The 22,432-nt window shown below is 42.6% G+C and overlaps 1 protein-coding gene across 4 annotated transcripts in view; it reads left to right on the forward strand.

The window, feature by feature from the left end:
* The window catches only part of SUSD6 (sushi domain containing 6), a 90,066-nt gene that overhangs the window by 40,309 nt on the left and 27,325 nt on the right, over positions 1 to 22,432 (forward strand). For all 4 annotated transcript variants that reach the window (XR_013922180.1, XR_013922181.1, XR_013922182.1 and 1 more), the window contains exon 4: positions 2,683 to 2,712. Coding sequence is in view for 1 of the 4 variants with exons in the window: in XM_080345154.1 (XP_080201280.1) it covers positions 2,683 to 2,712 (30 nt within the window). In the remaining 3 variants the exon portion in view is untranslated. The remainder of the gene's footprint in view (positions 1 to 2,682; positions 2,713 to 22,432) is intronic.

Consider the following 22,432-nt stretch of genomic DNA (forward strand, 5'->3'; position numbering starts at 1 on the left):
CTTGCAAGGGAAAAAAATCCTGGGGGAGGGAGAGGGTTCACTGAGGAGTGCTTCCATGTACAGGTTTTCTGAGCCGGGGAGGTAGCAGCCCAGCTTCTGGGACGAATGGAAGTGCTTGGTAATGTGTCATGGTCCTGGAGAGCTGCACCTGCAGCAGCACGCCGGCCATGAGTAACATTAATGAGCAAGCCAGCCAAGAAGCGGAGAGCCAGATGGAGAAACAAAAGAATACTGGCAAGTCGCTCGGAAAATCATCTTTCCCTCATCTTTATCCTTCAGCCACCCCACCACCCTCACTTTATTACTTTACATAGCCAAATAATTCCAAGGAGGCAGAGCAAAGCAATGTTAACATGAAACAAGAGACTGTATTACATCTCTTGGTGATAATGCTTATCTTGAATGCAGGACCAATGTGACATGCTCACAATTTCTACAAAAGCTGAAGAATATTCTCATAAAGACAAACAAGCATGGCCACAATGGCTGGCTCACCTCTGAGCAGAGCTTGTGATTCCTGTGTTTAAAACTATATGATGTATAGTGTATTGCAATAATTCTGCTGTTTAGAAATTCTGTTACTTGAGTTCCAGGAGGCTTAGGGATATATTCATGTTCTGGGCAGGAATGCATTCTCTTTGCCATGTGTTTATGTAGACAGAGATTCATTTCCAGTCAGCAAGCATCTGGTCTGTCCTCTGGTAATAAATTGTTTTTATTTATGCATAGATTTTTTTTTTTTTAAATCTTCAGCACTTTGTCTCAAGCAATCTATCCAAATATCTCGGAGTGCTGTGAGATGAATATAAGTTGTTTAGCCGCTAAGCACACTGCAGAATTTGGGTAAACTGCTCCCTTTTCACATGAAGATTTTCTTGGGAATATAAAAATAGCTGCTGCACATATTTTAACACAAAACAAATGCAGCATTTGGTAATGGGCAAGGAATGAAGCGATGTCAGAAGAGGAGGATTTATGGAAACTTTGGTGCTGTTTAGAAATATGTTTTTGATCTCTGTCACTGTTGTGCCGTTTTTCCTGTCTGGCAAGTTCTCTGGGATTAGCTGGGGAAAATAATGAAGGAATGAGCAGGCAAAGAAACTTGGAAAATAAGGATCTGAAATGCTGAGTCTTAGTTCTCATCTGTCTCTTCTTTGAGGGTTCATCTGGAATGTAGATAACATCTGGGCTGCTTAGTAGAGAGAGATGGGGTATTTTTGAAGAGTTAGAGAGGACTAATAGCAATCATTTTGTCTGCTTTTCTATAGGTGAGTCTTTTCCACTCTTCCTTCATTGCTGTGCATTTTTTTTTTTTTTTAATTTTTAAATTATTTTTTCTCCCTCCCATCTCCAGCCCCTAAGGTTATTCCTAAGCTCTCAAAGGCCTTGTGTTTATATCTCATTCGCAATGGTCCGCCTGACTGGCTGGGCTATTTTTGGAAGAATGGCAGTGGAACAGAATAAGTTCATTAAGTTTTAACGTGTAGTCTCTCAAATACTTTGAAAGCTTCCTCTCATTTGTATTGCAAATGTTGTAAACTGTCCTGGATTCATAACCGGCTTTGCCAGAAACCTATCAAAACATAGGTTGGGCCTTTCATTATTGATAATAGCTTGACCTGATGCTGGGAAATACAAGTAGAGGTGTTGGTAAAAGTATTAAACATCCTGAATTAAGCAAATATCAATAGACATAAAGAAGATATTTTAAATATTAACCTTTAAAAAATAATAATAATGCAGGCTCAGTGAATCCAAGTTCATTTAGATTTAGACACAGCCTGATTGGTTTTTTTGTGTTGACTGATCACATGTGAACTGGTGTAAAGCTAGCTCTTTATTTTTCGGGATTGCCATTAAAGTGATAAATTAAGCTCAAATAAACTGAAACGACTTCATTCCTATGTATTGTCTGTGATGCAGATGCAGCCAATCTGCTGTTGTAAGGTCTTTTCAGTGCCAAGGTTATTCTGCACAGAAGCTCTTGGATACTGCTGGTATTTGTTTGCATTGCACAGAACAGCTTGTTAGAGCGCACTCCAGTCATTGAGCAGATTCAGACTTGTTTCTGTTCTTTGGGAATCTATGCAAAGCAGAGATTTCCTTTGTCTCTAATTATGCAGCTGAAAGGAAAGCATTTATACAGCTAGGGATGAATTCCATGGTCATGAAAACAAGGACACTACAACACTGGATGGGCAGACAGAAGTGGGGGGAGGTGTTGCACATGAGCAGAGGATCTTGATTGTAACCTGCATCTTTCATGTAAGTGTGCATTTGGAGAAATTTCAGAGTCAGCCCAAAGAAGTGTGTAGTTAGTTCTCCATTGAGAGGAGCGGGAGCAGGTTTCAGGTGCAGTTCTTCTTTCCAGTCCCTTTGGAGAGCTTAGTGAGAGCAGAGTGGTACAGAAGAATGTGGTGAGGGGCTGCAGAATAATGGCCAGGCTGCAAAGGTGGCTAAGAAGCAGAGGCAGATGGACCCAGAATTAGAATATTCAAATAATAAAATTCACACTATTACTACACTGATCTAGGTAGCATTATTTAAGCAGCTGGCTTGAAGGGAGTTACAGGAGTCTTAAGAAGCCACAAAACTTATTTAATTTTAACCATTTCTAAAGGTTGAAGGATGAATTAAAGCAAACGTAATAGTAACCCTGAATTTTGCTTTTGTCTGTCCTAGGTTTTCCCAGCAAATCCAAAGGACCTGCATGTGAGTAGACTTATATTCACGGCTTTGCTGTGATAAATGAGTGTGATATTTTACTGGTTAATGTTATACTTTTGTTGTGTTGGATAGGCTAAGATCCATCTCTATGCCCTACTCCCATTTTTGTCCCTTGTCTTTGGGAAAGGTGACTGCCCTCAGTTTGAGAGAGGGTGATCAGCTTCTCATGTGTCACTGTGCTTGAAAGGATCCCTGTGCCTTCTATAGCATTTAGCTGCAAATAACTCAAGAAAAAAGCAATATAATAAACATCTCATTTCAATGTGGAGATGCTGCTTGTGAGAGTTTTGAGAGGCTGACAGAGAGGATATAGAGGACAGAGAGGACACACTGAGGCAAAAAACCTTTTTCTTTCCTTTAATCAAGAAATTGAACATCACAGAGCATGAAACTGGATATCTTCCATTGGATACTCCTATTTTTCATTTCCTGTGCTTGGAAAAAGTCTGAAATCGTTCCTGTGTGTATGTTATAGATGTTATGGATGTATGTAACTTTGGGAGATATTGGGAAGCATATTTGGCACCTATATCTGTTCTAAATGTATAAAATTTTAATGTAAATCTTTGAACTCTGGAATTTGATTTGTTCAGTTTGAACTTTCCCTTCTCTTCCAAAAAAAAAAAAAAAAAAAAGAGAGTACAGGAAAAGAGTCTGAGGGGAATAGATTCATAATGAAGTATTTAAAGGTGGGGAAGGGGAGTTTTACCACCTACCAAATTTTGGTGTTCAGAGAGTGTGAGACAGGAAAAGAGCTAATGGAATCCTCTGAATCCCAGATTTTTATCCAAGGCCTGAATTTTATTTCTGGCAAGACTGGTCTGGTGTCACACACGCCTAGTATTAAGGGGCTTGAAATTCTTGGCCATGGTTGCTAGCAGAAAAATAAGCTGATTTGGGAAGTAACTCAAGAGTTTTCTGGTCCAACTCAGCTTCTTGGGCTAGAATGAGAAAGATGGAAACTGGTAGGAGGTTTGTTGTAGAGGGAAGCAGGAGGGGCACTGAATGGCATGGATTCTTCTTCAAGAGAAGGTGTTTGTGAACTTCAGTCCAGGTTCTGACTCATCACCATCCTGGTGTCCCTTGATGATTGCTGCCTGCTAGGTTGAAGATAGACTTGTCTGTCTTCTGATGCAGCTTCCTTCTCTCGCTGAGTCCTTCATCTCTGTCTACGGGAGTGAATCATTTGGGAAGAGTTTTGGATTGTTCCTAGTGTCATGGGAAAAGTCCTGACAGCGGGACAGAAAAAAGTTTGCTTGCTATCACCTTCTGCCACAAGGATTTACCACCTCCTGTTTATGCTGCCAGCTGTTACTGCCTCTGGAGCAGGAATGGCAGAACAAGAAGTGAATTTGCTCTGGAACTCTGGCAAATTTCAGCCTAGGCTGTTACTGCAAATACTACTGGAATAGCTGGTGTGTGGTAGGTAAAGCTGTGGAGTAGGTATGTTCCTCTATGCTTACTTGAGTGATGAGGGCAAACAAGTGGCAGGGCAGGGTGGGTAGCTGTAGGCTGTTGGATCTTCAGCCTTTGTGACTGAATCTGTCAAGGACCTGTGTTAAACCCAGCAATCTGTACCTAGAATCAGGATTGCTAAAATACTGCTGATAACAAGCTGCAGATAGTCAAGAGTGAAGGTAAGGTGCTGAAGGCACTTGAACAGCAAGCTCAAAAATGCTTGTATCTTCGAGAGAGTAATTGGAACCGGGTGACAGGATTATGGCATTGTCTCAAGGGGTTGTACCTTCTTATCTGTGTGCACTGATCTACAGCTAAAAAAAACATTTTCCTATTAGTGAACTGAAACCTCTGGAGAGTGTTATCTTCCTCTGCAAGCAGGAATTCCCCCGAGGCTCTGCTTTTTGCAAAGTGTTGTGCTGAAGTTGGAGGGCTGTCAAATAGCGTGCTTCCAGCTGTTGTTGAAGGGATTTGAAGTAACCCCTTAGGTATGGGGCTGCTTAGATGAGTTATAAGATGTTCTAGGTGGATTAGGCTAGAGGGAGTTTGTAGCTAAACTGTTGAAGAAAAAAATGAGCTTTTTAGCCCAGCCTAGTATAGTGATCCTTTTATTATGGAAGGGGGAGGGGAGCTTTTGGAGTTCCAGTGTTGGGAAGACTGCCTCATCTCAAGAGATTGTAGGGATGCTCCCTCACTGCTTGTGTGCCTTGGCCTGGCTGGTGCTGGATGAAGATGCCTCCTGTGTTCTTTTTCTAAAGGGCAAGTGCCATGAATGAAAGAATAAGTGCATTTATGCGTTTGGCATGGTAAGAAGCCTTTCAGGGGAAACAGAACCCAAAGAATTGAACAGTACGGTAACAAAAGAGCAACTTTAAGTCCTCTGGGCTCAGCATTTTCTGTCTAGCCACTTCTCTTAATTCAATGGGGAATATATTTTGTGTTTGAGAGCAGAAAGAAATATCGCTGCTGCTTTTGAGATGTATTTTTTTGCTTTGCCAATAAAGGGAGAAGCATGTCTGAAATGTTGCCTTGCTGGTGGCTGTTATGAGTTTTCAAGCCACAGACAGGGAAGAAACATAGAAGGCCTGACACATGCAGAGTCATACTAGAAAGCCAGAGGTGGCTGCTGCTTCTCTGGCTTGAAGGAATGTTTTCTATGTCATAAGACCAGCATGGTTTATAATAAGTTTTATGTCAGACATACCCTAAGGCACCCATAAAACTGTCCATCAAGAAAGGAAATAAAACTGTTTTGTGATCTTACCAATTTTGTTGTTTAGGCAATTTTGCATTTTCTTCTGCTTCTTTTTCAGCAGAGATGTCAGCTGCTGAGACAACAGGTGAAGTTTTTCTGTTTTAGGTAGAACTAGAATATTTGGAAGGAAAAGAAGACTCTTCAGGCATAGAAGAAGACCAGAAGCAAATGGAGATTTGTAGGAAGGTGGTAGGATAGATTGAAGGTGAATAAAGATCAGGGGAGAGTAAGATTCTAGGAAGCAGATGAAATGGACAGAGGAGTGCAGCAAAACAGGAAGGTGAAGGTTTCCACAGGTGAAGATATGAAAAAGATCGTGGTGGTTTAAAAAGCCAATTAGTGGGTTGGTAGTTAAGTAGTGTAAGTCCTGAAATAAGGTAGTGTTTTACTTACGCAAGCAGATTACAATGGTTGAGAGTAGTATGGCCTTGAGAGGGAGGACTCTGGTAGAAATATATGTGTGTATATATGTGTGTGTGTTTATTTGGTTTTTTTTATGGTTGGGTAAGAGTGTCTTAATGCAGGAGGATGCAGGATATGCCTTTACAATATCAGGCTCTGTGGCTTTTCTATATGCAACAGAAATGACTAATGAGACACTGGCAGAGAGTTTAAGAACTTCAAGGTTACGAAGTGTGTGCACTGCCAGGGACTGAAGCTTCAGGGCAGGAATCTCCTCACAGCAGGAGCAGAGCAGGGTGGAGATGCCAGTTGTTGGAGCACTGACTGGGTCTGCCTACAAGTGCTCTAATGTCATTGCTGGGGATCTGGCAGGGAGAGTAGCTATGAAAGGCCATATAGCAACAATGGGTGCAACAAGGTATAGGGAGGAGTTTCAAGTGGAAGCTGCTGCCATGTTCAAAGAAATATCCATGACTTTTTCAGAAAGTTCTGCTTTTCTTGGTCTGTATTCAGTTTTATAGTTAAAAGCTGCTTTGCTCTTCTGCCCCATCCTGCATTTGTTTGGCTGCTACACCTACTGTAGAGGAACCCTTCCTGTAGACAAGATAAACCTGTTAAAGCTGCTAGACCCTATATTCTTGTCAACACCCAGGTAACACTCCCTGCTGGTGGTGATACTTTCCATGTGGGGTCGTGTGTCACTCTGTGTGTGGAACAAAGATATATCAGAGTGGGTTAGGGACTTCTGGTGCTGCCTCTGTGCTGGACCACCAACATCCTGGAGATTTATCACAAGGAGACTTACCTGATGCTGCAGAGGCCTTTAAGAATGTGCTTCTGGTGTGTCATACAAACCCCACAGCTGTGGATTTAATGCTGTCTGGGAGGGGAGAAGTGCATGTTTTTAATATTGTTTCCTCTTGTCCAATCCACTCCTACCTTCAGAGCAGCTAACTTTGAAACTCAGAGTCCTGGAGATGTGCCTGCTGTGCAAGCCATCTCCAGTAGCTCACGTTTAGGCCTGCTGACATGCTTCTTGAAAAGGACCAGTTGTCAGAGCTGTGCTGAGCCAGGCATCATGCTTCAGCATATCTTCTCTTTAGTGCAGGCAAAGGACCATAACTGTAATGCTTTGTGTTATCCTAAAGCTTGTACTAGTTCCATTCTGTTGCTGGTTTTGCTTTCCCTAACAAAAGTAACCTTTGAATGCTCCTGGGGAACAACCTTCAGGATTCATCGTAAACACTTCCTTGGTTGTAATTGACTGAGGTTATAAAATGCTAAGAAAAGAGAAAGGCTTTATCATTTGAGTATTTAGGTTTTCCTGTCACTTTTCTTTCAACTGAGGAAATTATTCATTTTTGATACGTAACCTGAAAAATCTGAACATGGTCACAAGCTGTGATGAGTTTGCCTTTGAGTGCAAGTCTTAGTGAAATCCATGAAAATGGCAAGTTTGATTTTCCAGTTATATTCTTTTAGTGCTCCACTTCTTTATCTTTCCAAACAAGCTAGTCCTGTTGCAAATGTTATTGACAGTAGCCCAAAGCAGAAATTAGTCTAGCTGTGATATCGAAATGTGATGTCCTTGAGCTAGCATAATTCCAACATTCAGGTCTTCCCGCTTTTAATATCTTTATTTGCATTTATTCTCAAATACTTAAATGTTATCTTTAGTGTGACAGTTTCTGCTTTGATGGCAGCTGTTTCCTCTGGCATTTAGTAAGCTAGATTCCACTTTTGGAATAGTTGGGGGAAATGTACAGTGCTTGAAGAGCTGAGCTCTCTGTTGGTGCAGGATCCTTGTTTAGTTTTGTGTCACTGGAGTGATAGTGAAACAAATAGTCAGCAAGTTCGGTCTGAGGCTGACAACAAGACTGGCAGTCAGGCCCTGTTGGTGCACCCATGCCATGGGGGAGAGAGATGCATGCAATGGTGGCTGGATAGCTGCTGGCATAAGGCCATGCCTGTGGTGGATGAGCACACTTGAAGTTCAGTGTGGATGCACTGCTGGAAGAGGTCAGGCCCTGTGAGTTGTTCTGCCTCCTCTTAGAAGCCCGGAGAACTGACAGCCTCCTGGCATGTGCCTCCAGCTGTATTGTATTTTATTATTTTATTTTCCCTGTAAGTGTTGCCATGGTCATGTTTGGTCCCACTGTAACCAGCTCTTTCCAGTCTTGAACTGTTTCCATGTTAGAATCAAGTCTTAGAGTGGGCAGTGGTATGACGGCATGGGGAAAAGGGGACATTGCAACCTGTCATTCAGTATGTAAGTAAGGCTGCTTTTAGCATCCTTGATTTTTGCTGTCAATAAACCGAGAAACTGGTGGAAGCTGCTAATTAAGGGTGTTACAAGGAGATTCTTTCTCTGACTACAGTCAGGGTGAGCAAAGACTTCACTATTTACCACATACCCCTGGCCACCTGCCGTTTGTCTGAGGTGGGTCAGGAGTGTTTCATGCTCGGCCGTGTCAGGTACCATGGAGCGATTTGAGAGGATGAAAATGGATGTCGGTTCTGCATCCTCTGACAGCAGGGAAGCATCTATCACTAAGTCTGTTTCCATCCACTGAACTCTTAACTTAATTAGCTGCTTTAAATGGAGGAAATTTTTCCCCTGACATTAGTTAGTTAGTAGCATCAAGGGAGGGTGTCTGCAGAACCGAAGCTTTTGTGTTTTTCATTTTAAAATGAGCTGGGTTTGGCAGCATTTCAAAGCTGCTTGCCAGCGTGCACCCTGCACAAATAAAACCAAATGTGTCTCCCTTTCCAAAGCCGTCTGTCACCTTCCTTCTTTCTGTGGCGACAGATGCTGACCTCCTCATTATTTGCAGAGGTACTTCTCTGTAGGTTGGAATTTAAACACCTAAGCAGCAGTGAGATGATTGAACTTCTCAAGATGAAATTGTTCTCATTTCTTTTCTGGTAGAGAGATTTGGGGCTCTCGTGTTATTTCTGCCATGTTAGAGTAGCTTCACCTAGTCTCATAGTGAAGTGGGAATCACTGTAAATGCAGCAGTGTTTGCGAATGGTGAACAGTGTAGCTTTCTAGTCAACCTGTACTACCTGGTGTAAAACTTAGTTTGATTTTACTTCTCAGCCATTGTGGTGATGATCTCCCTTTTCTTCTACAGTGGGAGGCTTTCTGGGAGATGGTAGGAAATGGTAAGCTGTAGGAAACTTTTTTGCAGAAAATTGTATAGCATTTAAAACAATCAATACTTGAAGTTGGTTTTCCCTGGTCATTCCGTGACTGGTATTGGAGTCAATTAAAACTGAATGCTAAATTGAAAACAAAAATAAAAAGCCCTCGGGTAATGATCTGTCATTTGTTACATATTACATGGTGTCAGGATCAAACTTGTGGTGCCTGGTCTGGTCTCTGACCTCCCCACAGCGACTAGTTCCAGTTGCTTTTGCAGGGAATGTGACTGTTCTCCATCCCTTTGGAGTAGCTTTCTCCATGGGAGGGTGTCACGGAGGCACCCCGAGGTTAGTTTAAGGGACAACAGGGCCCAAAACAACTTTTATTAAACTGGTGAGAAACAGGGTTTTAGCACTCCAAAAGCGACTTGAATACAGGTTCGGATATCAATTGAGGAAAATTATTAAGGGGCAGCAACTAATCCAACAGGCGGTCCACAGAGTGCATGCACATGGCTTCACCCAAAACAATGCCGGGGCTGTCTCTGAGTCCGCGAGGAGCACACACTTGCTTAAACACGGTGTGGGGTTATTTTAAAGAGATACACGTACTCATAGTGAGTGCGGAAAGTGTACACTCGTGATTCTGCGAGGGTGAATTTATAATACACTTGCAATCCTGTGAGGGTTAATACACGTGCAAATGTGCACGGAATATTACGAGTGCTTATGTGGAAGCACGGGAGGAAAATACACTTGTGATTGTGCAAGGAAATAATTTATACATGTGATTGTATTGAGCACGGAAAGTTACATGTGCAAATGTGCACGGAAAGTACACGTGCTTGTATTAAGCATGGAAAGTACGCGTGTAAATATGCACAGAAAGTTACACGTACTTATGTGGAAGCACGGGACGAAAATACACCCGCGATTATGCAAGGATTAATTTTACACGTGCTCATATTGAGCACGGAAAGTTACACGTGCATATGTGCACGGAAAGTATAAATACACTCACAATCCTGTGAGAAGTTTTACTCACACCCGTGGCGGCGAGGCAAGCGGAGTCTCGGTCCCGGGGGGGGCTCTCGGCAGCAGCATCTTGCTCGTGCTCTGAGCGACCCGCGACAATGGGCAGAGTCTCGACGAGAGTCATGTTTTTTTTATAGGCTGATCAGATCTGACTGCAGGCATTCCGGAAGCTTCTCTGCACCCCCACCCTGGCTGTGGGGTGCCCCTGAAGCTTCCAAACATCCCCCACATTGGCCGCAGGTGCCCAGCGGCTCCCTGGCGCCTCGGCACTCCCTTCTCCTAACAGCCCTGGCCAGCATGCTCTGGGGCCAAACAAAAGAAGCTGTTAGCCTCAAACAGCAGAGAGAGTGAGATGTGTCTACTCCTTCCATGATGGAGGGAAGGGGAGAGAGGGGGATTTCCATCCTGCCACAGAGGGATTCTTCTCTGAGGCTGAACTGGTTCTTGAGGCTGTAAGGAGATGTGTTTATGTTGATCAATGTCTTTGAGCCCTGCTGTCCTATACCAGTATCTGTTATGCAGAGTCTAATGACCAGCTGTAACGATTTTTACTGCCATGCTATTGTTTAGCAGTAGCAAGAGAGCAGTTGGGGACCTTTTTCCTCTTTTCACATCTTCCCTGAGCTCATCTTTGTCCTTGCATGTGTGTTTAGAGAACACAAGGCCACAACATACGACTGCTGCGCCCTGGGCCCCCACCCCTCATGCATGAATTCATCAGCTTGATCTTTCCACCCCTGCTCCTCGGGAGGGTTGGATGCCAGCTGCAGCTCCTATCAAGCATGATGCCGGGCAGGGAGCTTTGAGGAGTAGAGTTACAAAAGGCCCAGCTTAAATCATCTGTGTAAGGGCACAGCCGAGGCTCTGTCACCCAGGCCCCACGCTTGTCTTCTGGTGCTATGGTTGTAATGACATTAGCATTTCAAAAATAGGATTACCACGGCCCCCAGGTTCTGAGAGGAGGATATTTTGGCTCTTACTTGAAAAACTGCTTTCTGTCTATCTCTGCTCTTTTTCCCTTGTGTATGGATTCTGAAGGGACGGTGGAGGTGTCCATAGCATGTTAAGAGTGGGTTGTTGCTGTTGTGAAGAAGCTGGTTGTTTGTTGGCCTAAATGTGGACTTGTTGGAGTGAATAAGGGACTCAGCATTCTGATTCAGTGTGAATCATGCAAAGCCATTTATTACAGAAACAAGCCTCTTTTATATATGCAGTTATTTCCTGATCACACATCCACGGTCCAAGCATGCATTAACTGGTTGGATATCATCTATGTTCATGAGCTGTCCATGCGCCTGAGTCTCACTGCTGATAGGTCTGTTGATTTACATCGTGTTGCTGCCTTGTAGCTGCTGAACTGTTTTACACAGCAGATCCTGTTTTCAGCTTTCCAAGGTGGCCTTGAAATTCCTTTGGGCCTGTCTAGTTCAATAACAAATCTCCATCTAATAGAAACCCATCCACATGGAATGGTAGATGTGAAGTTGTTGTTGCTGATTCCATTCATTTTTGCTAATGTGGAGTGCCTGTCTGAGAATTTACTAACTGAAAAGTTAACTAAAGGGAGTGACTTGAGATCACAACTGTATGCTGGATAAGCATCATCCTGAAGTCATGCTTACAGGAAGAAGCTAAGGTAACTACACTGTTAACAGTTTGTCTCTTGTATTTCAATGAAAGGAAATGGGCAGCACACACATCCTATTAATTCTCTGCCTTTCAGGCTTCTCATGTTACCAAAAACACTTTCTGTGCCCAGCATGGGATTTCAGGGTGGTTCCTTGGAGAAATGGTTGTGTTTTTTTTTTTTTTTTTTACAGGGTCTTGTTTAAAAACAAAGCTTCCTCAAGTGAACCTTATTTCCTGACATTTGCAACTTTATTGCAATATCCTCACTTTGGATCAATGTTCAGCTGATCTTTGTTTTTCACTAAGTTAACTTTCCCTTTCCTATGTTGTTTGTGTTGAAAACTTGCATTAAGGCCCTACGTAAACTGAACTCTAGTGGATTATCCCCTCAGTTGCTGTCTCCTCTCCGGTTCTATTACCTGTAGAAATGGTAGGTCAGGCCAGGCAGGTTGGTCATCTGGTCCCTGGGGCAGGAGAGCAAAGGGAATTGTCTTATTTGCCTGCTGGATAGGGACAAGAATATTTTTTGCAACCTCTTTAACTGTGTATGGGCCCTAAAATCAGTAGCTGTCCCACAGCATCTGAAATAGGGGCCACTTAACTTGGCTCTGTGAGCATGGTTGGAGGGCATGTAGCAGAAAATGCTGGTGGTTGCCTGGAGCCTTGTCCTGAACTGTATTGCTAGTGCTGTGTGTATTGAACAGTTGAATGAGAAGACGAAAGTGTATTTTGAAGAGACATCAGTAAATGCATAGATTGAAGTGTTCACAGGCCTTTTTGTGTGCCCACGAGGACTTCTCTTGCATGTTCACCAAGTGGTTTTGCGAAGCTGTGCTGGCCTGAGTCACAGCCCTTGCTCTTGGGGCAGACAGACAGAGACTAGCTGGAAGATCTGCCTACCTCTTCTTGAGATGGCAGGCCTGTGCCCTAGATAAGCTGTCCCTCACGTTATCAAGGAGGAGCAGCAGTAGAGTTTCCCATGTAAACACAGCACAGGGTATTTGGTGTGCTGAGGAAGGGAGGCATTGAACTTCTCTGTGAAGACAGGAACTGTGGAAGGCCTTCCAGGACTGTGGTGGCTCTGACGAGGCGCATGTGCTTATTCAGTGTATTTCTAACTGTACCATAATCTCCTAGTGTGTTCTAACCTGCTTATTTCTGTAGAGCACACATCTGTCTACGAGCTTCAACAAGGATGGAGTGTCATAGACATTAGATGTTCAATTGAACATGCACTGACCAATGGTGGAGCTCTTGTATGCCTGATGCCTAGGTGAGCTGGACAGAAAGCAGAGCTGCAAGTCACTGTGGTCGCCCTGTCCTGTCCTCTCCTTTCTTCTGTTTCTGCAAACACACCAGCAGGCAGAGCTATGCAAATCTGCCAGCTGTCTCCTTGGGAAGTTAGTCACTTAGTTGCTCTGCAACCAGCACTGGAATAGGCTTTTGAATTTGCAGTGGAACTCAGGTGCAGTGCACTTTTGTGTGGCTGGTTTTGGGATGTATGAGTTTCTTCTTTTTAAAACACTGTTTCTGGAAGTGATGATAGAAATGAAATATTCAGTATTTTGGTGGAAGCAGGCTGGAGAAAAAGTAAAACAGTAAACGTGAATACTGTGAATGGAAAACCTAGGAACTAAAGAACGTAGGAAACAACAGCCTGGTTTCTGAGGGGCTGATCAAATTTTAGGATTATTGGGGGAAGAACTCTCTGTCATTCTTTTTTAATTTCAGGGCAATTACTGTCTTAAGGCTTGCAAGAGAAAGAAAAGGGCAGCAAAAAAATAGAATTAATAATTGCTGGTCATAACATTTAGTGGGATGAGAGCATTTAAAATTATTATGGAGTGGGGGAGTGGAGAAAGTAGTTTCATTCCCCTTGCTCCCTTTTTGGATTAATGAATTTGGAAATAGTAGCAAACTTGTGGTATTTTTCAAGTCTACTTTTAACAAGACTGCAAATTTTAAAAGAAGAGACAATTCAGTAAAAATAATTGAGGATGTAAGAGCTTAACTGCTATATCTCCTGTTGCAAGTGCTTTGTGTATGTAGATGTTAAGAGAACTGAATATCTTTCTGATGTACTGGGATGGGAGAAACCAGAGCAAGAAGACAATTCTAAATGCAGGGAAGTAAGTGAGATACCAACTTTTGAATAGATCCTTATAATAAAGTTGTTCTTTTGTTCTTGGCAGCATAAAATAGAGTCAAGGAAAGGAAATGGCTGAACAGAATAATGGGATTCTGTGTAACAAGCGGCAGGAGAGCATGAGGTGGGAAAAAGATGGGGCAGAATGCCAGAAACAAGGATCTTTGTATAATAAAGCTCGTGTCAGAAATTCCTTCCTTCGTGACGGTATAGTTTAGTTTCCACTGAACTGTTTGCTCTTTTGTCAGCTTAAACTGGTCTTTATAAAGTGATATGGCAGCTAAGCAAGTAAATAGCAAGGAAAAACAGCATTGCATCGTCTTTAAATTAGGGAAGATTTCTGGTGGGATGGCTCTGATGTCAGATACATTTACCATCAAATGGAATTTTCTGAACTGCTTGTGTCTCAGTGGTAATTGCTTGGGAAAGGATGTCTCAAGTCATGCAAGCACTGCTGAAAATTTTTCTCAGTGTGTTCAGCAGTCTGAAAAAGTGATTTAGTATTCTGCTACTTAAATTTGCAAGCAATACAGTACTGAAGGAGAGCTGAAAAATTCCCACAATGACCAAGTAACATGAGATTACTCTGAGTAACAGAGCAACTGGACATCCGTGAAGAGAGACTGAAACTAGCTTTCTCTGAAAGTTACTTAACTAGTAAGCAGATTGAGGCAGTGTTTGGAGCAAATCCATATGGCAGAGCCATACGCCTTTTCATTTCCTCTTGGTGGGTATGTACCCACAGACAATACTCACTATCTGTACTAGAATTCTATCAGCTGTACAAGAGAGCTTCTTATTTCTAGCCTATCCAGCTCTGTGATAAGAACAGACATGTTGCCAGAGCTGCTTGGGACCTGAATGCTGATGGAAGGAAGCTTGATTCTCTAGCTGCAGTTCTACCCAGAAAGATGCTTCTCTGTTGCCTGTTTGCCCAGTAGTAACACGCTCTTCTGTTACTTTCAGCGTCAGCATGAGCCCCCGTGTGAGGGCTCCACAGGGTGTGATTTATTAAAAAATAGTATGCTGAATAAAGCAGTTTTATGCAGCAATATTGAGGCAGTTTCTTGTGGTTTTCTGAGTGACCCATTTTGTCAAGTCATCAAGAGGAGTGTTTCAAAGCAACATGCCATGTTTTGGTCAGTCTCATCAGGTGCTCAACCATGGAGGAAGCATGTCCACTGACTGGAGCCAGCACAGATGTTACAGGACCAAAGTAGCTGTTCATTCTTGTCCTAGAAGCACCTCTTGAAAAACCAACTTTCCTGTTTCTGTGGGCTACTGCAGCCTTGGAGATCTCCTTGACTACGAAATAGTTCTGTTTGTGCAGGTATTTTGCACTTCTAGACAGGAACCCACTGCAGCCCAGTGGCCTGTGATTGCTCAAGAGGATTTCCCACTGCCATGAACCTTGGTTTTGAATGCTGTTGTCCATTTTTACTGAGGAGTGCTGGGTCTCTTTATATTGTCCTAGTTTTGTACCTCCAGTCACATGACCTCCTCTCAGAATGGAGCATTATGGAAAAACTACTTTTCTGGGAGATTTTTGCAGAGTGTAGACTGGTAATTTGTTGCCAGTAAATGTGCTAGACTGGAAATCTGTTCCCAGTAAATGTGCTCGAGTGGAATTAGAAGTTTTCGAGCAATGGTCCTCAGAACACATAATAGTAGTCCATGTTGTTTTGCCTGTCACACAGTGACAGCTTCTTACTCTCAAACTGCTTTGTGTTAAAATAGTGGTTTAAATATATTCTTGCTTTCCAGTGCAAGCAGTTTCTGTAATAGGTGGAAGTATGTGCCCCTGAATAAGGAGAGATATGATCACAAACCACTTCTGTTATGGACGTATATTTTACATACTGGGGTAATTTCATTGCTGATGAGAAGTTTAAGAAGAGCAGGAAGGAGATAACTTCAAAAAACACAGCTACTAAGAAAAAAAACATAGGTGCAGTTGGGTAGCCTGCTCTTCCCTGTGGAATTGCTGCAGCAGGCATGCGAGGCCTGGCAGTCTGGTTGTTGCAGGGTAGTGTGGGATCAGTGTCCTTCCAGAGCAGCAGAAGATGTGTTGTGACTTGTTCTCTGTTTATCCTGTGAGCCAAAGAGTAAATGTCAACTATCTGTTTGTCTCTTCCACATTGAGAATGCGAGTGACAGTGACAGCTTTGATGTGCAATAACTGGGTTGCTGTGATTTGCGTTCATGACTCTTAAATTCTGATGCTTGTGGTGGCAGGGTTATGAAAGTAGATTGTGGCATTTAATATAAGACACGCACCTGCACTGACCTTATTAATGAAGCCATACTGACTGGTAAGAAGAATGGGGAGAAAAAAGTCCAGTGTCTTAATCCAGGTCACTTTCCCAGTGCTTGGGACACCTTTGCCATCTTTGTCCTCAGGTGAGATACCAAGAAAAAGAGAATGGAGATGAGCAGTGGGTCTGTTTTTTGAGGGACTACCCTAGTTTTTCCTGATACTAAATTCTGTTTCTACTTCTGGGGAAGTCACCTTTTACTTTTGGTGGGAGTTGACACAGTATAATGCTGTTTAGCCACAAAACAGCCTTTTTCACAAAATTAGCATCAGTTTAAGAATTGAGAACCTGTTTATGGTTTGTTGCTGGGTAACTGGGAGAATGGAAGTCTATTTCTTGGCAATGCTATGTCTTGAACATGTATTTTAGAAACAATAACTTTGAAATCCCTTGGCACTTGGTTAAAGATGACTAATCCAGAAGTTTTAGAAGAGGGGCTTTTGTACTTCGATCCTAATGTAAGATCCTCTTGTGAGGTTTTAGAAGGCTTTTGCGTGCATGCACAGAGGGAGGGTGGTGTTAGGAGTATTGTCCTCTGCTGCCAGAATATAGCTGTTCTTATGAGTAGCATCCTAGATCCTAAGTGTGACTAAAGTATCCTCTTCTAGAAAGTCAATAGGAAAGTTGGGTGGACAAGAGGCAGAATAAAGGATGGCACTGCAGGCTGTCAGCCTGATCAGCACTGTGAAATTAAATGCAACAGCCTTTGGACAGTCTTTGATTATAATTGAGTTGGTAATGGGATGAAACTTCTGATAATGTCTGTGCTTGATGGGATGTATCTGTTAAGAGAGAGTAACTCCTATGTGCTGAGCAAATTGTGTAGGGGTGGCAGAGATTAGAATAAAGTAAAACTACCAGAAGTTTGAAAGAGTGGGCTGTGAAATCATTGTGCCACCTCTTGTCCTGGTAGCTGCCTGCTAAACATGGCTCTGCAGTGCCTGTTGCCTTGCTGCCAAGACAGTGGGTTTTCTGTTACTTGCTTCTCCTAAAATACTTCACATACCATCTTCCCCAATCATATGGAGGGGATGGGGAAACAAACCAACAAAGCCAGGAAAGTGCTCCATAAAGGGAGATACTGTTTCAGTCTTTAGTATCACAATGTCTTTGCAATACTTGCTGTTGATCCCTAGGCTTCCTAGATGGTGGATGTTCAAGACATCATGTGCTCTTAACAAATTTGGCCCAAGTGGCCAAGTTTGGGTTTGAACCTCTCAAATTTCTGTTTACATTATTACCCCTGTAGTGCTTATTCTTGATTAAATGTGCGTTCTCTGAAATTCTCTATATTGGTGTGAAAAAGAGATCGGTTACAGAACAGCACCTGATAGGCTTAGTAAAAGAACTCCTGCTTTTTCTCTGGAACACTGTTTTATGGTCTGGACGCTAACTTATCAGCACCAAAATAACCTCCCTCCCTGCTGTTTTTTGCCCACTAGTTCTCATGCGTAAGACATCAATATCTGTTATTTAAGCATTCTCAAGGAGTCTGCATACACAGTTTGGAGAATTCCCAAGCATGTCTGTCTGGGGGGCAGCATTTCTGATATTTTTAGCATTATTTCTTTGGGGCTTTCATTTCCTTTGTGTGAGAAACTTCACTAACTGGCAAGAGGTTGAACCATACAGTAAATGGATCTTAAAGTTACACGGGAAGCTTTCACTTCACTACCATGAAACCTTTAAGTGCAATCTGGGCATTCTCACTAAACCCTCTGGTAGACTGAGCTGGAAAGATGTCATGGTGTAGCCCGGCATAGAATTACAATATCATGAAGATGGTTGGTGTAGGGGCACTACCTGTGTACTGTTTATTTTTGCTCTGTCTGGGGTCTTCATTTGTGTCAACTGGGGAACTCCATCTGGCTATAATGCTTGGTGGTTTATTGCCTCTCTGCTGATCTACAATACAGAGGGTGCAATGGGAGAAATTTGAACATCTGCAGGGAGAAATAAAAATGTGTTAACTTGTGGTTCATCTGTTTAAATGAGGAGAGACTTTTCAGTTCAGGGAATACATGGAGTGTAGAAAGAACCTGAATTCTATAGGGTACATGGAGGTAATGCTGGGTCATGGCCTAGAAATGGCAGTAGGGATGATGAGTTAGTTAGCATGGGAAGTGTTCAGATGTAGACACGGTGACTGAGAGTGGGCTGGAGTCAATGGCCTGCACGTCTGGCCTGCCCTTCAGCTGCCTTTCTGGAAGGGCACAGGACTTCTGAAGGACCCGTGCCACATCTACCAGCCCTGGCTGGGTGTCTTGTGCCTCAGAAAAAGTGAGCCTGGATTGAACCCTTTGTCTGGAGAGCCTTATGCAATAGGTGCTTTTTTCAGCTCCTGGAGAAAGTGACTTGGTAACATGCATGGGGTCAGCATTTAGGACATGGAGTGCCTTATATGTCGAGGGATCTTGTGGGTCTTGCATTTTTCTTGGAGTTGTCAGATGATCTGCTTGTGAACTGCCTCTACACAGAAATGTGGCTTGCTGAGTTGGTACCCAGAGCCTGTAGATGTCTGTTTGAAGCCAGGCTGGATGGGCAGAAGCCTAGCGAGGCCTGGGAAGGTAAGAGTAAGGCAGGCTCAGCAGTTGGATCTGAAGAGGGAGGGAAATCTAGCTGCAGAAACTTCACCCTGACAGTGGTAGGAACACTGAGGTCTCTGGTGAGAGAACACTGAGAAAAAGAACAGCATAACCTCTGCCCTCCCCTGGTTTAATCTTTTGATTGTATCAGCACTCTTACTGGGAAAAAACAAATACTTTTTTTTTTTCTTCTTCACTCTCTAGGCTGTGGGGGTATTTTAGATAGGAACACTGATATTGGGGAAGGGCTGGGATTTGGATACTCACTTCCTGCTACATGCGTTCATGTGATGACATGGGAGGCAGATCTGGGTCCAGTCGTGGGCGCGAGGTCTCCCCCGGGGTGTTCTCAGCATTCCCCCGAGCTCTGACCCTGGCTCTGCAGAAACTGGGAACACACATGAATTTTCCCCTGTTGGTGCTCAGCAGAGTGTTTCCCATGGCCCTCAGGCACGCTGCAACAGCTTCCTCTACTGCATTCCTCCCTAGAGAGCATCTGAAATGCTCTTTTGCTGTGTAAGAAACTTCCTGAAACTGCTTTGTTCTTGCATAGTTTGGGAAAGATTATGTTGCTTTTAGCTGATGGGCTGTAACTTTTCCTACTGTCTTGGTTGTCTTTGCTTAATGTTTCCCTTCCAAAGCCTGAGTCAGAAGGTGGATGTGATATCTGTCTGCTAGATCAGTGTCTATACATATGTAGTCTGTGTTGACCAGAGCAGTGGAAGGGATTTTCATCTTCTTTAGAATTGTGGACGTATAAATAAAACTTTCATTTAAACTATTATTTGTCTTTTATAAGGCCCTCACACCTCATGCTGTTTCTCAGAATATCATAGAATTGAGCTATTATAGTAACATTTTAGAATGTAAAGTTAGCATTTTGTTCTGATAAGTCTTCTGTCTCTCTCAGTGAAGATAGGATGGTTCTGCACTTCTTGAAACCAAATTTGAAATACTGTCTTGCTGGATTGAAAATATAGACAAAAAGGACCAAGTAGTAATGTACCAGATGCTGTTATTATCCACTAACATTTTCACTTAAATATCATAAACTATCCTTTCAGGTAAATGCTTAAGAAAAAAAAAGAGCACACAAACCTGAAACACCAAACAACAAAACACATAAAAACCAACACACATGCCCCAAAACCTCAGTTAACCACACAATTTCTTTTATGGAGCTAGGTAATTGAACCAGGAATTGGAATTGTCTGAAATGAGGGAATGCTGCAACTGAGCACAAATTTTCTCCTGTGTGTTTCATGGAAGATGACTGAGGAGAAGCAGTAGGATTTGAGGAAGGAGGAAGCAAAACTGTAGAAAGCTGAGGAGGGACTTGAAATTTCTCCAACTTGATACTGTAAATGCTGACTGAAAAGTGCATAGGACAACAGGCAATGAAAATAGTTTTGTGTTGGTTTGGTTCTTGTGGTATTCAAGGAAACACAGTTTTGTAACAGCATCTGCAAATCAACTGAATTATCTGGAAGAACCTAGCCTGCAACAGTCTCTTTTCAATAGGGCAATGTCCTAGACCCCAAGCTCTGGCTAGCAGGAAATGGTAATTATATCATTTGGGCTTGGCCTGTTGAAGTAAAGAGTGATCTGGGTAAAAAGGTTTCATCAAGGTGTGATTCTGGGTACTTCACGCAGCCAAAACTTCATCAGGCATTTTTACACCATTTTTATCCTGTTAAGTGTATGTTGCACTGGGGAATACTCTTGTTGGTTTAGCAAGAGCTGCTCTGACATGACTGATGCTGTATAGGTAAGATGTAGCTGAAGGAAGCCACTTGAGAGAGCTGAGCAAAAAAATGCCTCAAAACAATAAAGGAAACTTAATGACGTGTCACAAATAATATAAAAAACAGCTGGCACAAATGCAGCTTTAAGTTAAAACCAGACAGTAACAGTGCAAGATGGTAATGCAGCACATGCGTCCCTAGCCATGTGTTAGTCCTATGTATGGCAATAAAGGTTGAAGTAAATCGCTGGCCAGAGAGGCAGACCTGTGTGGAAGAGCTACTGAACTGTGAAATCCTGTATCTGGGTTGGCTTTCTTTGTATGGAAAAAGAAGACACAAATATTAAAGCAGTCAAGTTAATCTGTAAATATTTGACATTAATTAAATTGGTGACAAGAACCCTTAAATCATCACACTGAGCACTCTAGATTCCCTGAAACCATGTATTCACAAAGGCAGGCAGGAAAGTTCTCTGAAGAGGGAAGCTGAGGCAAAACCTCACATTAGTTATTGATGGAGCATGTTTCTAGGCTCAGGTCCCTTGTGCCTAGGCCTTAGTTCCAGCTGCTAAGCTGCAGTGTCTCACCCTTCAACCTCTAAGTCAATGATGGACTGGTTTAGGTTGGCTCTGTGGCAGTAGGTGGGAGCTGGAATTGTGTGTCTCCAAGGTTCTTGAGCCTCCGTCAGGCCAGCTGTCCTCCAAAACCACCAGGAAAGCTGCAAAAGCAACCCCGTAATAAAGTAGTATGAGTGTTGCCCCCCCCTTTTTTTAAATTATTTTTGATATTTTAATTGTTACAGAAAAAAGAAGCTGTCTAGATTGTCAGGGAATATAAATAAGAAGCAAAGAATGTATACAGTTTTGTGTTTCTTGTTGCTTAAAACCAGCAAAGTGCAGTTTAGCAGATCTGGCCTCTTTCCTGAAGATTTTGTTTTGAAAATAGTTACACTGTGGGGTTTTGGCTTGTATATGTTTTATAATCTCTTTTTATATCAAACAGAAGGAATGTTATTTCATCTCTTATGTTTGTGTCAGGCATTCAGGGCTACAAATGGGTCCTGTCTTGGCAGTTGCTAACTCTAAACTTTTTTGTATTATGTGCTTTTTCAACTGAATATTTTGGCTTGACTGTGCTTTGATTCCACTGGCTATAGTGAAAACATCAAAGGGCAAGTAGTATTTCAAAAGGTGAGAATTCCTTCTGCGCATCTTTTCTGAATGCTTTTTTGCCAGTTGTGGAAGGAGCTTGTTTTTTGAACAGTTTCCAAATCCTGGCTTGTTTCAGTTCAGCTTTGTTTACCCTGTAGGTGTTTGGGATGAGACAGAAAGATTTTGTTTGCTGCTAGGTGTGCTTTTGACAATTTGCTAATACATCTTGTTAGGCAATTTGCTAATTCATATCCATTGAGTTGCTTAGAGCTGTTGGTAGGTACTGGGAAAATGGAGGTATAAAAACAAACACTTTGAAGCTATTACATCTGTATAATGAGACAGTCTTCTCAAAGGAGGTGGCTGGAAATCTGAATTATTTTATATGCTGCATTTGTAAGGATTATACTAAGTTGCCATTTACTTCCCATGTGCTATTTGATCCCCAGCAGAATTTGAGTGGGTGGAATGTGTGGGACCCTGCCTGTTCTGCAAGAACTGATGATGTCTTCTGTGACTGGTAAATCAAAGTAGCAGCAGCAGCATCCCACCAGACCTTGATGCCTCTTACTAGTCATGCTCCAGTCACGAAGCAAGCTTACTGATAGCTTCACTGTGTCACCTCCCTTCTTCCCAAGAAACATTCTGCAGTTACGTGCATTGCCAGTAAAGAGAGAAGACTACATACTGAGTGGCTGTTAGTTTTAGTGCAGGTTATACAGAGTCTGACACCATCTTTTCTCCTCTCACCTCGCTAGCTCTTAAATTGCCCAACACTCTTAAAGTATTGTGCAGTTCAGAAAGGTGCAGCATAGCTATCTCTTCTCAGTAGAAGAAACTT

This window comes from Nesoenas mayeri (genome assembly GCF_963082525.1).
Source record: "Nesoenas mayeri genome assembly, chromosome: 5".
Lineage (NCBI taxonomy): Eukaryota > Metazoa > Chordata > Aves > Columbiformes > Columbidae > Nesoenas > Nesoenas mayeri.